Below are 15,872 nucleotides of genomic sequence, written 5' to 3'. Positions count from 1 at the left end.
TCTCTACTTAACCAACTCACAAATTCACCAATGTCCTCCATTGTCTTCCTTCTGTAATACTCACTGACTGAGGGCCACGACCTGCTGGACATTCACAGCACACAGGGACCCATACTATTCCTATGAACATTGCCCCCACCATTTTGGTAAATGCTTACTAAGGGTCAAAGAGCTGCATTTTCACCCAGTCCTTCTTATGCTGGCTGAATGTGTTATTATAAGAACATAATTTAATTAGAGATTAAGTGAACCAGTGAAATATGGGTGAAAAGAGAGTCATTTGTTAAGGAAACCAAGCTGCAAGCATTGAATGGTTTGATAAGAGTCAGTCGATGTAGGCTGTTAGCTTAGTTGTGGGCAGGGCAACTGATAAAAGTTAGGAAAAATTTGTACATAATTCTATAAGAATTTTGCACTCAGATTGTTTTGTATGTGAGGTTAAGTTCCTTCTCCATTCTAAAGCCAAATCTGAGAACCACAGATGATATATAAAAGGCATGAGCTCTCAAAAAAAGGAACACATAGATTTCGAACTCCAACCTGGAGACCTGTCTCAAGTAGAGGCCTTAGTTCTACATCAATAGACTAGCCAGAAATGTTTCAAGTTGAAATAGTGTCTAAAGTTTGTATAGTATATATGTACAATATTAGTGACCCCTATTTCATTCAGATTTTTTGGATTAACAGATTGGCTCATCCTGATAATACCAGATAAGAGAGTCATAACCTGAAATACTGTGTTTTGATGTGCCAAACCTTCTGAAAAACTCTAAATATATAACTGTCTCATTTAATTCATACAAGAACCCTTAGGGGGTATTCTTTAATTCAGCAAAAATTTATTAAGCTGCTGTTTTGTGCTGAACACTGTCCCAGGTGCTGGAGGTATAGGTGCAGAAAGGCCAGGTGTCTGCTCTCATGGAGCTTGTGTGTATGTGTTGGAGGAGGAGACACAGAACATGAATAATAAACAAGATAATTTTAACTAATAAGTACTATAAGGGAAACAAAACACAAAGTTATGATAAGAGTGGCTGGCGAGGGAGCAGTTAAGGGTGATCAAGGAAGACCTCTCTGTGGCAGGCAACAAATGAGCTGGGACTTGAATGACATGAAGAGTGTGGTCCTGGGGTCTCAGCATTCTTGACTGAGGAAGCAGGAAGTGCAAAGATCCTGAGGTGAGAATGAGCCCTCAAGAAGGAAGCCCAGTGCTTCTGGAACATGGTGAGTGAGAGGAAGGGTGGGATGAACAGTAGCAGTGAAGTCCCTACAGACCAGAGTGAATAATTTGAATATTATACTAAGTAATAAGGGAAACTATTGTTGAGTTTTAAGTGTGGGAGTGATGTGATCTGATTTATGTTTTTAAAAGTTCACTGTGGCTACTGTGGCTGATGGATTGCTGGGTGCAAGGGGACTGGTATGGGAGTGGTTAAACTAGCTAGGAGGCCATTACAGAGATCCAGGACAGAAATAGAGTGCAGACCATCACAGTGAGAACAACAGAGTCAGAGAGGTAGACAGAGTCAGGATAATATGGGATCTGCACAAGGAAGCTCAGTGTCTTCTCCAGGCCACTCCACAGGGCCCTCCCTCCCCCCAGGTACAGTCTTTCCTTCTTCCCACCCTCGTTATAATAACCTTTCATCTACTCCTCTGCAGTGTCTGTCAGAACCCACAAAGAGATAGTAGGCTGCCTGTTCTTTAGAAAAGTGTAATTGATAAAGAGGAAAGCTCTTCCTACGTAAGAACGGTCTCCTATTTTGTTTTCCTGGCATGCCCATTATTGAAGTTGATAATGTACTACTGGGTAAATTTGGGCTGGTGGCTAAACCCAGGAACTGCTGATTGGGCTCCTGTGAATCAGGCAAGAGTTGACTCTTCCTGTAATTGGATCCAGTTTGCAGTATTGTGCCATCTGGAGTGTTGCTGATGGATGGGGAGATCCCAGACTTCTTAGTGATGGATGAATCACAGGGGAGGGGCCTCCCATTTTCCAAGTGAAAGATGACTTTCTAGTAATAAGACAATGTCAGTAGGTAATCACAATTCTATTTCTGTTTTCTACCAACTCTTTTAAATAGGTGGAAAATGTTTGCAAAGACCCTTTCTCCCTATTCATTCATTCATTCATTCATTCATTCAGCAAACTTATAATGAGCTCACAGCTCTAATTCCTTGGTTTGTGTCCTTAGATAAGTTGTGTCCTTAGACTTGACTTTCCTGAGCCTCAGCTGTGAAACAAGGATACTGATAACACATACCTCTTAAGATTATGAAAATGTAATGAAAGAATGGATGTGATGCACTTTGCAAAGTGTCTGGCACATATTCAAGTTGGGGATCTTAGAGAAGGTGAAGGAGGGCTGGCTTGGGAGAAGCACATGCCTGTTTCTTGGTTAAAGCCTTTACTGATGACACTCTTTCTGTCCTGGAATATTTGTAGCAGAAGTTTCCAGTATTAAGGGACCTCTGGGAGCCTCTACTACATCTTATATAACCATGATTGCCCTAACTCAGGGATTCACAAGGACTTTAAGGCCCCTTCCTGGTACGTCTTCACATTTTTCTACTTAGCCTTTGTTTTACACCTTTGGAACACCAGTCCTTTGTACCTAGTACCTTTGTACCTAGCTTGGTCTCTGAGGTTTTCCACTTTGAGGGAAGCTGTTGTGCCTGTATTTCTTTCTTTCTTTTTTTTAAATATAAATTATTGTCAAGTTGGTTTCCATATAACACCCAGTGCTCATTCCAACAGGTGCCCTCCTCCATGCCCATCACTCACTTTCCCCTCTCCCCTACCCCCATCAAACCTCAGTTTGTTCTCAGTCCCTAAGAGTCTCTTATGATTTGCCTTTCTCCCTCTCGGTAACTTTTTTCCCCCTTTCCCTCCCCCATGGTCTTCTGTTAAGTTTCTCAATATCTACCTATGAGTGAAAGAAAACATATGGTATCTGTCTTTCTCTGACTGACTTATTTCACTTAGCATAATACCCTCCAGTTCCATCCACATTGCTGCAAATGGCCAGATTTCATTCTTTCTCATTGCCAGTAGTATTCCATTGTATATATTAACCACATCTTCTTTATCCATTCGTCTATCATAACTACACTTCATTCTCAGCTTCTGCTTATGTGCCTTTGCTCGTAATGAGTAAATGAATATGGCTGCTTAAGACTAGAGCTCATATGGTTTCCTCTGGAAGGCCTAGAGCCCTGTTTTTGCAGGTTCCTTCATTCCTTGAGTTGATGACTCTTGATGTGTGGCCAGTCCCACGAGACATACCCTCTCCAAAGGTTAAATTCATTTGAGGGAAGTTTGTATAGCAAATCCCCTGTTGGAGATTCACATTCATCAGTAGCATAGTCCAGTCTCTGAGAAGTACATCAGTAAGGAAACATATTTAATTTTATTTAACCCTCCATTCCTATTCACACTTTGGAAAACACAGCTCTTCATTTTATTTTGTTGGGTGACCTTAGGAATCAAAGTTGGAAATCTAAGCTTCCAAATCCAAACTCCAAGTGCTCAGTTCAGAACTTCAAGTTGCTAACAAAATTGCTAACCTGATTTCTTATACATTTCTATTCATGTCTCTTGGGCTGGATCAGATTTTTTATTTAAGATGTAATTTCAGAGTTTATTGACACACTCCTCATCCTCCTTCCCTTGGCAAAACCAAGGGGCTCTGGAAGATTCATGTTGGACTTCTCTGTTCATATACTCAAACCACAGAGTGTAAGATTGGCTTATAACTCACATTACTGCATTTTCCTTTGGTGGAATTAGGCATCTGATTTGTGACATTCCCAGATGATCAGGGTTAGGGTTGTAAAATTAAAATACTTTCCCTCCCCTGAGCACATTAGTCTCACATCAGCTTTGAATAGTGGCACCATAGACTGGATTCATCTCTCTGACTTGGCCACAGTGGAAGTGCCCCAAGATGCGGGGTGTGGATACTGACAGAATGGAAGAAGAACTGCTGTTAAATTTTACCCTGATCCCCTACAGAGTTAAAAACAAGAAAGACTGAAGCTGTATAGAAACTGGGAATGTGTGTGTGGTAGATGCCAGAGGGAAGAAAGGAAACTGGCAAATTGTATGAGGCATGACTCTGCATCTATCTCCGCCTAAAGGTACCTCGACTCATGTGGCTGAGTTGGGTCTAGGTGGTGGTTGGTGCTGTCGGGAAGATGGTGAGTTTTAGCTGAACTTTGTAGGGAACAAAGATGATTCCAGTTATCTTGGATGTGGTGACCCTGGGCATGCATGGTCCCTTGGAGTCAGTCATCCTTCTCAGACAAGGTAGCTAGTGACAAATACAGACTGCGGAAAACAGATTGTTAAGGCCACATGGGATCCTACACTGGAGGTGCTTATGAAGGGACTGAGTTCCTAGGCTCAACCGTCTGGCTTATGCTTCCTCTTAATATGGTAAGTTCTGCTGGGAACTTGACTTTCATCTTCCTGCATTTAGATTCTACTCCCGGTACTTTATTCTTTTGTTTCCTCTTATTCCTGATGATGGTGATGATGACGGAGATGATAATGGTGGTATTTGATAGTAGTATTATGATACTGTGATTTACAATAAGAAATACATATTTGGTTTTAACTGTCCCCCACCCTCGTGGTACAGAGCTCCTAAAACTCTTGGAGTTTCCTAAGTGATGTGAAATATAAAGGTCTTTTATTATGTTAATAAGATGACTTTTGGAAAGCCCCTAGGTCAACTAGGGATAGGGAGTTGTCATCAGAGAAGCCAACCAAGTGATAATAGAGTTGGAACTTTCAGCCCCACCCACCCCAGACCTCCATGGAGGAGAGACGGCCTGGAGATTGAGTTCAGTTACCAGTTGCCAATGATTTAATCCATAATCATTGTATGGATTACATAATGCCTATGTAATGAAGCTTCCAAAATAACCCAACAGGACAAGGTCCAGAGAGCTTCTGGGTTGGGTAACATGTGAAGGTTTGGGGAGAGTGACATTCTCAGAGAGCATGGATCCTCTGAGCCCCCTCCCCATGCCTCCCCCTAAGCATCTGTTCCTAGCTGTTCCTGAGTTTATAATAGATTGGTAATCTAGTAAGGAAATGTGTCTCTGAGTTCTGTGACCTGCTCTAGCAAATTAATTGAACCCAGGGAGGAGTTGGTTGGAACCTCTAATCTATTTATAGCTGGTCCATCAGAAGCACAGGTGACAACATGGACTTATGGTTGGTGTCTGAAGTTGGGGGCATTCATGTAGGATGGAGCCCTTAACTTACATGATCTGATGCTATCTCCAAGTAGGTAGTGTCATAATTCTTTTGAGTTGTAGGACACCCAACTGGTATCAGAGAATTGGTTGGTAGTGTGGAAAAAAACACATTCATTGTAAACATTTGTCAAGCATTTCCTGTATGCCAGGTACTCTGCCAGGTTCTCACAGCAGCCCTTGAAGATATTTATATTAACCCCATTTTATTGATGAGAAAATAGAGGCACAGGGAGGGTAAGTGACTTGACACCCGCGATCTGAACCTAGGCAGTCTTCTACTAGAGCTGGGCTCTGAACCCTTAGGATATGGCTTCCGGTCTGCTGCCACATGCTGGATGGGAGCAGGTTGGAGAAGGAAAGCAAGAAATTCCTACTTACCTTTCGGTTACAACTGGGAGACCCAGGGGTGGGTGTTTCTCATGTGCTGTCTTTGAAATAAACTTTGAGGTATAGACGTCATCATTTCCATTTTGTAAACAACAGCCATTTACTGAACACCACTGTGTGCTAGAAACTGACCTAGAAACCTTCAACGTTATCCCTGATTCTTCTAACAATTTTTCAAGAGGACTAATATTATCTGCTTTTACAGATGAGAGAGTTGAGGCTTCCAGAGATTAAGCTATTTGCCGAGTATATGCAGTAGTGTTGAGCTATGTACACAACCATGAGTTTTTAATGAATGAGGAATTACTGTTTCTTGACTGGTCTCTGGACTTAGGCTGTGAAGAGAAACCAAATAAAAGATCCATCCAGATGAGGAAAAGCCACCCTGTTGAGGCCCAAGAGGCTGGAAAGTCAGGGGAACGAGGTATCACCTCATCACCTTGGGAGATTTAGAAAGCAGATTCATTACTGCTGTGTGCTTTTGTGTGTTGCTGGCTTGAGGCAGTTCTTCCCTCTGTTCTCAACTCTCTTGGCTTTTGTGGTGCAGTTGTTGGTTCTAAAGGGGCAACTACGCCTGTGAGACTGTGAGATGAATCAACAAGTGACCCAGAAGGTGGCATCCGGTGTCTACTCCTTTCTGTGTGCCCGACAGCCAGACACTAAGCTGGCAGGACATCCGTGCAGATATGTTGGATTAAATGCTTGGTCCTGACACCCAGATGATGCCTGGTGTTACTAGAGCACCGGGATACAATTTGGAGTGATTGTCTCTTGCTATGAAGGACTATTCCGCCCCCCTCCATTAACTCATTAGTTCTGGTTGAGCCAATAAAACTCATCATACAATATTCATTTTAGATTTTAAAAATCAAATTTTGAGTCAATGCTAAATGGATCATAGGTATTCTTTCCTTCTGTGAGAAATGAGCGTTTCATTACCGATTCCATCTATTTGAATTGCCTGTAACGGGCAGGATTTGTTCCTTGGACTCAGCGTGGCTGTGGATGCCCAGAGAGTCTGTCTTGCTTGTGGAGGGGAGGGGGGCCTCGGAAGGTCCCTTCTTCATTTGCTTGTGTGGCTGTAGTGTAGAGGCTCCAGCTGACATGCTGGGGCCATCCACTCTGCTGCCCCGGCACTCTGCTGTCAGCCTTCCCAGGGCACAGATTCCGGGGTGAGAGGGGGAAGTGAAATTGTGTTGAATGATTAAATGAATATGCATCAGAAGATACCCAGCAAGTGCTTTGAATCATAGAGATTATCAGCGGACACTGCACATAGCCATATGAAAACCAAATCCATCGGGAGGTTTTAGATCTGCTTTGGGAAACGCAGAGAAATGGCTCAGCAGGAAGGGCTCCTGCAGCCTGCTGTTTGCTCCTTTGAGTGAATCAATCGGCTTTTTAAAACCCAGGCTTTAATTGGTTATGCCCAGGGAGAGGGTTTTCGATACATCCCCCATCTGGCAGGACTAATTGTTCTTTGCATTCAGTGAATAGATCGGTGCCCTGAGCCTGGGAAGGAGGCCTGGAAGGTGTTCGTGCCTATAAATGTCATTGCTCATGGCTGTTTGATGATAGTGAGTCTTTTCTGCCATCTGACTTTTGCAAATGATTTCTAGGATATATCTTATATCTGAACAGCTGCCACAGAGCTCCTGGGATGACAAAGAGCTGAGGTGCCCTTGTATGGCCAGAACATCTGATGGAGAGCCACCTGGCATCACAGGCCTGCCTTCTGACCTGCCTGGTGATAATGGCCCTATGAGAACCAAAGAAATAAGCAAGGTGGACAACCTCTCTCTGGACATTTGCTAGGCTCCCACATCTGGCCTCTGTGGGTGCTCCTCCCTGACTCAGTGGAAACTCTACCTATGCCCCCTTGTTACCCATGTCCCCAGTATCTGCCAGAGCCCACCTTTAGGGGTTGGGTATTGAGGTCCAGTGAACATGGCTCTGCCAGAATGATAATGCTATTTGGATGCCTTATCCAATTTTGGATACACCAGATAGACCCTCTGGCAGCCCATGTTGAGCTGTCTCAGTTTCCTTGAGAACTAGTACAATACAGCATGATTTGGAAAGACAATAAGTCAAAGGCCTTATAAAACTTCTTGGTGTGTCTGCTGCGAAGGACCTTCAGGGCAGGACTGCCCCTGACACACAAGTCAGAGATGATCCTACAGAGGGCTTGCATTCCCTCATAACTCTGGCCACACGATCAACCATTCTGGAAACAGCAGTACCTATGCATGCAGGTCCCTGGACTGTGCTGAAATGCTCCATCACTGAGCCCCCATCCATTGGTTAACTTGTTCAGATGTTTAATATTTATTATAGCAGGTATATGTTACATATGAGCATTAAAATACATATTACGTAGATATTTAATTACTAGCATCCCTATGAGGTGAGCCACATTGTGAGGCAATATTGAGTAGTGGCTGGGACCCCTGGGGCTAGAACCAGACCATGTGTATTCAAATCCCAGTTCTGCTCACCATCAGCTCTGTGACCTTGGGCATGTTGCTTAATATAACCTTTCTATGCCTCAGTTTCCTATCTATATAATAGGATAATACCTATTTCATAGAGTTGTTATAAAGAATAAGTGTTAACACATATAATGCTTGTTGAACAGGGCCTGGCACTTAATTCCTATACGAGTGTTCGCTATTATTATTGTTATCATCTTACAAATGAAAAGTCTGAAGTACAGAGAAATTAAGAACATTCCTTAAGTCACCAGTGTTTACATGGAAGTTCCAGCATTAAAACCAGCCCTGGATGGCATTGGTTGCATCTTCTCTCTAGGGAGAGACCTGCCACGGGGATTCCGTATTCATGTGGGTTCTGTGGACAGTGGGGGAGACAAGTGGACATTTGTCTCCTCATGAAATACTCTTGTCTACATCTCTTGCCCATGCTGTTATCTAAGTGAGGTTCAGCTGAGATGAATAGGTTTCAACTTTCTGCATTTGAATCTCCTTCTAGCACCATATCCTTGAGACATGCCCCCACCCCAAGTCAAAGGATGGAACTTCAGGGGTCCTACATCTCTTGCTCACCTATTTGCTAACAGTGGCCTCTTTCCACCCATGTGCAAATACCTGCTCATTTCATTTTCATTAACAATGCTCCCACATTTATTTGGCTGGGGGATCAAATAAGATAAATACCATAAAACTCAGGGCACAGCATGCAGTGAGTGCTCACTAAATGTTAGCTACTGCTACTATTGTTATTATTGCCAAGTCTTCTTCTTTCCAAGTTTGGGGCATATTTCACTTTGCCTACATAACATAGCAGTGGGTTCTTATTTTTCCCCACTTCTAGGGCAAACCGATCCTCTCTTCTTTCCCTTCTTTATATCCCCAAGGAGAAGCACCAATGTGGGTCAAGGGTGAGGGCATGTTTGGGCTTTGGGGCCTGCAATGGAGCATCCTTTGTGAAGAGCAAAGAAGTTAAAGCTCTTACCTCTTAGGGTGGGCTGTCTTTGGTCTTTACTCTGCAGCTTCTTTCTGGGGAGCATGGCCTTTTAGGAATCCACTGATGGTCTGGACCCAGAGTTGTCTCCCACTTGGAAGTGACCCTCTCACCCTAAGAAGGATGCCAGTTGGGTCCAAGAGAAGGGATGCCTGGACTAAATGGACCAGACTAGCTCTACTGTGCAGCCCAGGGCCAGGAGTTCACATAGGATTTGGGACCAAATACAAAAATTTCCAAGATTTATTGAGGATTTATGATATGCCAGGTATTGCTTCCTGGATCTTCTACATAATCCTTTGTGGGAGGAAGAATGATGGTGCCCAGAGATATTCACATCCTAATCCTCAGAATCTGTAAATATGGTCTATTACATAGCATGAGGGAGTTCATTTTGCTAATCAATTTACCTTGAGATGGGGAGACTGTCCTGGATTACCTGGGCGGGCTCAATGTAAACACAGGTCTTTATAAGTGAAAGGGAGAGGCACAATAGAGTTTTTCAATGTGAGAAGTACTCAACTCACCCTTTCTGACTCTAAGGATGGAGGAAGAGAACCATGAGTCAAGGAATGGGCACAGCTTATAGAAGTTGGAAAAAAGCAAGAAAATGGATTCTCTCTAGAGCCTCCAGGAGGATCATGGCTCTGCTGACACCTGTTTAGCCCAGTGAGACCCATTTCAGATTTTTGACCTCCAGTCTAGTAAGACAATAAATTAGTGTCATTTGACATCACTAAATTTGTGGTAATTTGTTCCAGCAGCAATAAGAAACTAATGTACCCTATATAATGGTATAATTATTATTTCTCTTTTATAGATGAGGGTCCTGAAGTTTAGAAAGGGTAAACTTGTGCATTGTCACAGATAGTAAGGCTTAGGGCTAGGACCTATGGCCAGATATTTGATTCCAGAGCCTGGGCTTATCACCACCATATTATCCTGCTGCCTGACCCCAGATATCATATAGAGCATGATCATTTTTATCATCTTTGTGCACTTTTCTTCCAGGAATTTGCACTGGGGGCAGAGGGTGGCCATGGAAATTGGGATTCAACTCTTGGCTGCTTCTCTATCTCTTTGCTTTGGAAACATGAGCTTTATGTACGGTAGAAAGGAGGATGGAGGCCTGGCTTGCAGAGGTGCTGGATGGCCTGGCCCGCTCCAGTCCCGGCTGCACCTCTTGCATTTCTGTGATAGGGTTTCTGGACAAGGATCTGGATTTGCTCTGCCCTTGTTAGCAATCAGTGTGTGGACACCTTCAAGCTTAGCCACTGATGTAACACTATGTGGGGGCTCACATGAGGGGAGAGGAAAAATAATTTTGATTTGTACCCAAAATGGTTGGGAGGATAAATGAGTATTTCCAATGGATCGAACCTTTACATACTTACTAGATATAATGTGTATTAGCATTTCCTGAAGCCAAATAATATTCATGCGATATAAAATTCTTTTTACAATAATGCTGTGAAGAGAATCTTTCACAGGAGGAAGGATGTGGAGTGGTTTTTAAATAGGGGGTAGAGAAGATAAAGAGCATTTATTGACTATTTACTGTGAATAAAAGCACAACAGAGAGTAGCTTAAGGGAGCAAAAGACAAGAAGGTTGAAGAAGAATGGAAAGAAGTGGGGATATGTGGGCTGGGGTGGGCAGACAGGTATGAGGAGGGCCAAGGCAGCTGCCAGCAAGGTGCCCCCAGTAGCGCTGTCCCGTCCTTGTGGCCAGTAGCTATGTGTGACTGTTGAACACTTGATACGTAAAGTCCAAATTGAGATGTGCTCTAAGCATGAAATATACAACCAAGTCAAAGATTTCAAATGGAAACAATAATTTAAAAATAACTCATTCATCATTTTTAGGTTGATTGTATAGTGAAATGATATTTTAGGTATGTTGGTTTAAATAAAATCCTTATTAAAATTATCTTATAAAATAAATAAAATAAAATAAAATAAAATAAAATTACTTATTACTTTTTTGCTATTTTTAATGGGGATACTAGAACATTTAAAATTACACATGTGGCTTGCATTCTATTTGTATCAGACGGGGCTGGCCTCATGGGTAGAAGTGGAACCTATGGCATAATATGCTAGGGAGGCAATTTGACCTTGTTGAAAGAAAGAGCTTCTAATCAATGGTCATGACTAAAGAAGAGAGGCAGGAACACCCCATCATAAGTAGTAGGTAAGCAGAAATAGAGGCCAAAACCTTCTTCACAAGGCCTTTGTGGGGTTGCTGCTTTGAGATCAGGATAGACCAGGTCACACTCAGAGTTCTTCTGATGTGTAAAGAACTGTGAGTGTGTTAGTGGATTTTTGTGTAGTAATCACATTTTCCCCATTTTATTGTTTGTACTTTTTTGGCTATTCTGTCTGGCCTTGAGAAAACACAGCAGTATTCTTTCAAAAGTCTAGAGTAGGCAAGGGTCTTTATTCAAGGATGTTTCCTCCATGCTCCTGAGACCTTTGGGGCCCTGTCAATGTCAATGGCAGACCCTAAGTAACTTGGTTCAGAGCAGAAACTGTGTACCTCAGAAGGGCATCCTGCCCTAGGACAGCTGCCCAGTCACCAGTGAACTCCTGCAGGGGCACAGCTTGGGGAATTTTCATTCCCTGAAAGTCTGCCCTGCCCATCCCCCTGTGGCCCAGGGGATGTGCACATTTCTGGAGCAGCAGAAGGGCTGGTATGAGATCCCCAGAGGCTGGGCTCTCTGTTGTCCCTGCCCAGCCCAAGAGGTCTGTGACATTTGCCAAGCCAGTGATCAGTATAAGCTACTCCTAGCAGCAAGGAGAAACTTGAAACCCTGTAGAGAAGAAATGTTTGTAGGCTTTGGAGCAGAACTCATCTGTGTGATACTCTAATTACACATTGGAGACTAGCACAACACTCCCCACATTCATTTGATTGCATGTCTTTGGAAGGAATACTCTTGCATTTCTCTACAAACAGGCTACTGCTCTGGCTTCCTGCCAGCTTAGACTGGCTTTGCCCTGGGTGTTCCTCTACCTCAGGCCATTGGGCCATCAGGGCTGCCTAGAATCATACCACCTGAGCCAGGCAGGATGGGGGACTCTACTGTCCTCTCGGGGCAAGAAGTGGCACACAAGAAAGCTCCTGTATTCTAGGACAGCAGAGGATATGCAAGCACTTCACATGTATCTGATCCTTCCAACCACCTAATGGGGTGTGTATGTATATGTGTGTGTGTGTCCGACACACACAGATTTGTCCCATTTCAGAGTCCCAAATATTGCCTACCTTAATCTATCATTTCAGAGACTTAGTGAAACCAAGGAGGTCAGAGCCCGTGGAATCTCCAGATAGAGGTAGTAAAGACAGAGTGGGAAGAAGGAGAGGAAGGTAGAGAAGAAAGTGATATGCTCATTCATTTATTCACTCATTTGTTCATTATGTTTTGGCCTTTGGTAGGTCAGATACTGAAATTAGTAAAGACAAGCTCCTGCCCTAGAGAAGCTCATGGAGTAACAGACAGTTGTGCTGAATGGAACTGTGGGCAGTCTTCACGTGGTTCTTTAGGGTACAGACTAGAAAACACTGGGTTCTTCCACAGGGAGCTTATGCATAGAGGAGGAGGCATTTGACTTAGACTTTAGGAGGAATCACGCATTCAGTACAAAGGAACCACATGAGGAAAGGCCCAGAGGTTGGGGGTACATTGGCTTATTGGGGGGTGATGACTGGTCATTCCCTGGGTAGGACTGTAGTGGTAGGATGAGGATGGATTAGGAGGGGCCTTGGCTGTTATAGCAGGTCTTGTGGTAGGGTGTGGCAGGACCATTCCTTCTTCCCTTCATTTACTTATTCAACTACCTTTACATATTGGTATCCACCATTGTTAGCAGATAGGGGGTCTTGGCTGGGTTAGGTTGGGGCCATCAGCTTGAACAAAGGCATCTCAGGACTATTGTTTCCCACTCAGTTGGATTTGAGGAACCTGATATCAGAGCACGGTCCCTGGAACCAAAACCATGCTGAAATTCAGAGAAAAGGCAGGGACTCCTGTTGGCTGTCAGACATATCTCCATGGAGGGAGTGGAGATTTATTGAGTGTTAAATGTCAGTATTGATGTAATAAAGATGGTACACTGTAAGTAATAAGCACTTTCCAGGTGAGGAACCATTTTCAATAAGTTGTCAACCTGTCTGATACTATGAATTATTTTTTTAAAAAGGAGAAGAAGATGAAGAAACCCCACTTGGAGTTATTTAACTTTCAGATCAGTTCCTCAGCTCTGTCCCTTCTTGACAGGACCATCAATGTCCTGTGGTACCCAAGGGCCTTGGCGTTTGCACACACTTCATCTCTTAAAAAAACTTCCTGATATTCTTCTTGTTTTCTTTCCGGTGATGAGGACAGACTTGATGGGGAATAGATTTGTGACCTTCAGAGGGCCTTGTGACAGGCAGAGAATTTTCAGGAAATGAATAGAGGAGAAAAGGAAGGCAAGAAGGGCAGGGGGAGGTGCACGACACCTGGGATAGTCAAAGCATCTGACAAATGTGGTCAGGTGTTAGCTGGGACTCACTCAACTCTCCCATCATTCCAGATAATTTCACAGCCCCTGGAAGTACAGTCCTCTGTGTAGATTCCTGCTCATTCCCGTGAGTTAAGACTGCCCCTGCATCCTGGGTTCCCAACTTTCCATGGGCTACCTATGAGATGTGCTCACTGTGCTCATAGTCAGTGTGTTTTACAAAGAGAATTCATAAAAGGCTCAGGTGCACAGTAGGCCTTCTCTAAACAGATTTAGTAGGACAGCAGCTTTAATTGGCTTCAGAAACCTAGAACACCTGGAAGCCTTAAAACATGTGCTGGCCATTCTACCTCACAGGGTTTCATCACCCACCTTTCATCCCAGGCTCACATCATCTTGTTGGCCTGGTACTTACTGTCCTCCCTTTTCTTTTCCTTTTCAGGAGCAAACTCCCAGTTCTTAACCCTGGTCTCTGAAGTCCAGCTCCTTCTCTCCTCTGACACCTGGGTCACAGCTGGTACCCTGGTCTTCAGGGGAGACTGTAGGTGCTAATCTTTCACATTCCACCCAGCACTCCTCAGATTGGTTTTCTAAGACTTTCCTCTCTAGGAATTCTGCTGTTGGCCCTAACATAGTAAACATTTGTTAATTCTATGGTGTCTTATGACAGGCTCGCCTTGAGAGTAGCATAGCAGTCACATGTTACTGATGCCAAGGTCTTATTTTGAGTGGTGTTCCCAAGGGCCCTGCATAGCTGCTCAGTTTCTCCTCACCCCTCATGGTCCCAGCCCCTCTCCCCTTTGCCAGAGTTGCTAAGGGCCTGTCCTAATCCCTTGGATTCTTGTTCTTGTGAGTTGCATGACATTAAACATACTTTGTCTTGTGCCCATTCCATTATTTGAAGGCAGCAGAGAGATGCTGGGGTGCTTTATTAATATTTCACTTAGTTATTTTTGAAGTGAAGCAAATTGCTCAGAATTAGCCTGGATTCCCAGTGGTCAGCAGAAAGTCTGTTGCATTTTGCAGGAGCTCTGCAAAATGTCCTTAGAGATGGCAGGCTCAGATGGTCATCTTGACTCCAGCATTTAGCTGCTCTCTGACTTTGGACAATTTTTTTTAAAAAACTCTGAGCTTCTGATTCCTTATTTGTGAAAAGCCAATAATAATAGCTCACTGAACTCTTGGGAAGATTAAGTGAGAAAATGTGTATAAAAAAACTTAAAGCTCCTACCAAAAAACCATTAGAACTGATAAATGAGTTCAATGAAATTGCAGGATACAAAATTAATATACAGAAATATGTTGTATTTCTATACACTAATAACAAAGTAACAGACAAATTAAGAAAATGGCCCCATTTACAGTTTCACCAAAGAGAATAAAATACCTAGGAATTAATTTAACCAAGAAGATCAAAGACCTGTACTCTGAAAACTATAAGACACTGATGAAAGAAATTGAAGATGACACAAACAAATGGAAAGATATACCATGCTCATGGATTGGAGGAATTGATGTCATTAAAATATCAACGACAACTCAAAGTAATCTACAGATTGTAATCCCTATCAAAATACCAATAGCATTTTCCACATAACTACAACAAATAATTCTAAAATTTGTATGCAATCACAAACGACTTCAAATAGCCAAACAATCTTGAGAAAAAAACAAAGCTGGGGGTATCACAATCCCAGATTTCAAGATATATTTCAAAGCTGTAATAATCAAAACAGTATGGTATTGGCACAAAAATATATACGTAAACCAATGAAATGGGATAGAAAACCCAGAAATAAACTCCTGCTTATATAGTCAATTAATCTACAGCAAATAAGGCAAGAATATACAATGAGGAAAAGACAGTCTTTTGTATAAATGGCATTTGGAAAACTGGAAAGCTATATGCAAAAGACTGAAACTGGACCACTTTCTTACACCATACACACACACACACACACACACACACACACACACACACCCCTCAAAATGGATTAAAGACCTACATGTGAAACCTGAAACCATAAAACTCCTCAAAGAAAACATAGGCAGTAATCTCTTAAACATCAGCCTTAGCAACATATTTATAGATATGTCTCTTGAGGCAAGGGAAACCAAAGCAAAAATAAACTCTTGAGAATACACCAAAATAAAAAGCTTTTTCCCACTAAAAGAAACCATCAATAAAACAAAAAGACAACCTGGTGAATGTGACAAGATATTTGCCAAT

The 15,872-nt window shown here is 42.8% G+C and overlaps 1 protein-coding gene across 6 annotated transcripts in view; it reads left to right on the top strand.

Moving 5' to 3' along the window:
• GALNT18 (polypeptide N-acetylgalactosaminyltransferase 18) overlaps nt 1–15,872 on the top strand; it is a 354,140-nt gene that overhangs the window by 125,221 nt on the left and 213,047 nt on the right. Inside the window, exon 2 of one of the 6 annotated variants that reach the window (XM_047823539.1) lies at nt 1,084–1,224. The exons of the other annotated variants lie outside the window; for them this stretch is intronic. Within the exon in view, the coding sequence (XP_047679495.1) occupies nt 1,185–1,224 (40 nt within the window). The 5' untranslated portion in view covers nt 1,084–1,184. The remainder of the gene's footprint in view (nt 1–1,083; nt 1,225–15,872) is intronic. 6 annotated transcript variants of the gene reach the window in all.

This window comes from Prionailurus viverrinus, chromosome D1, assembly GCF_022837055.1.
Source record: "Prionailurus viverrinus isolate Anna chromosome D1, UM_Priviv_1.0, whole genome shotgun sequence".
In the NCBI taxonomy this organism is placed as follows: Eukaryota; Metazoa; Chordata; class Mammalia; order Carnivora; family Felidae; genus Prionailurus; species Prionailurus viverrinus.
The sequence above is the reverse complement of the archived record's forward strand: the minus strand, read 5'-3'. Positions and strand labels throughout refer to the sequence as shown.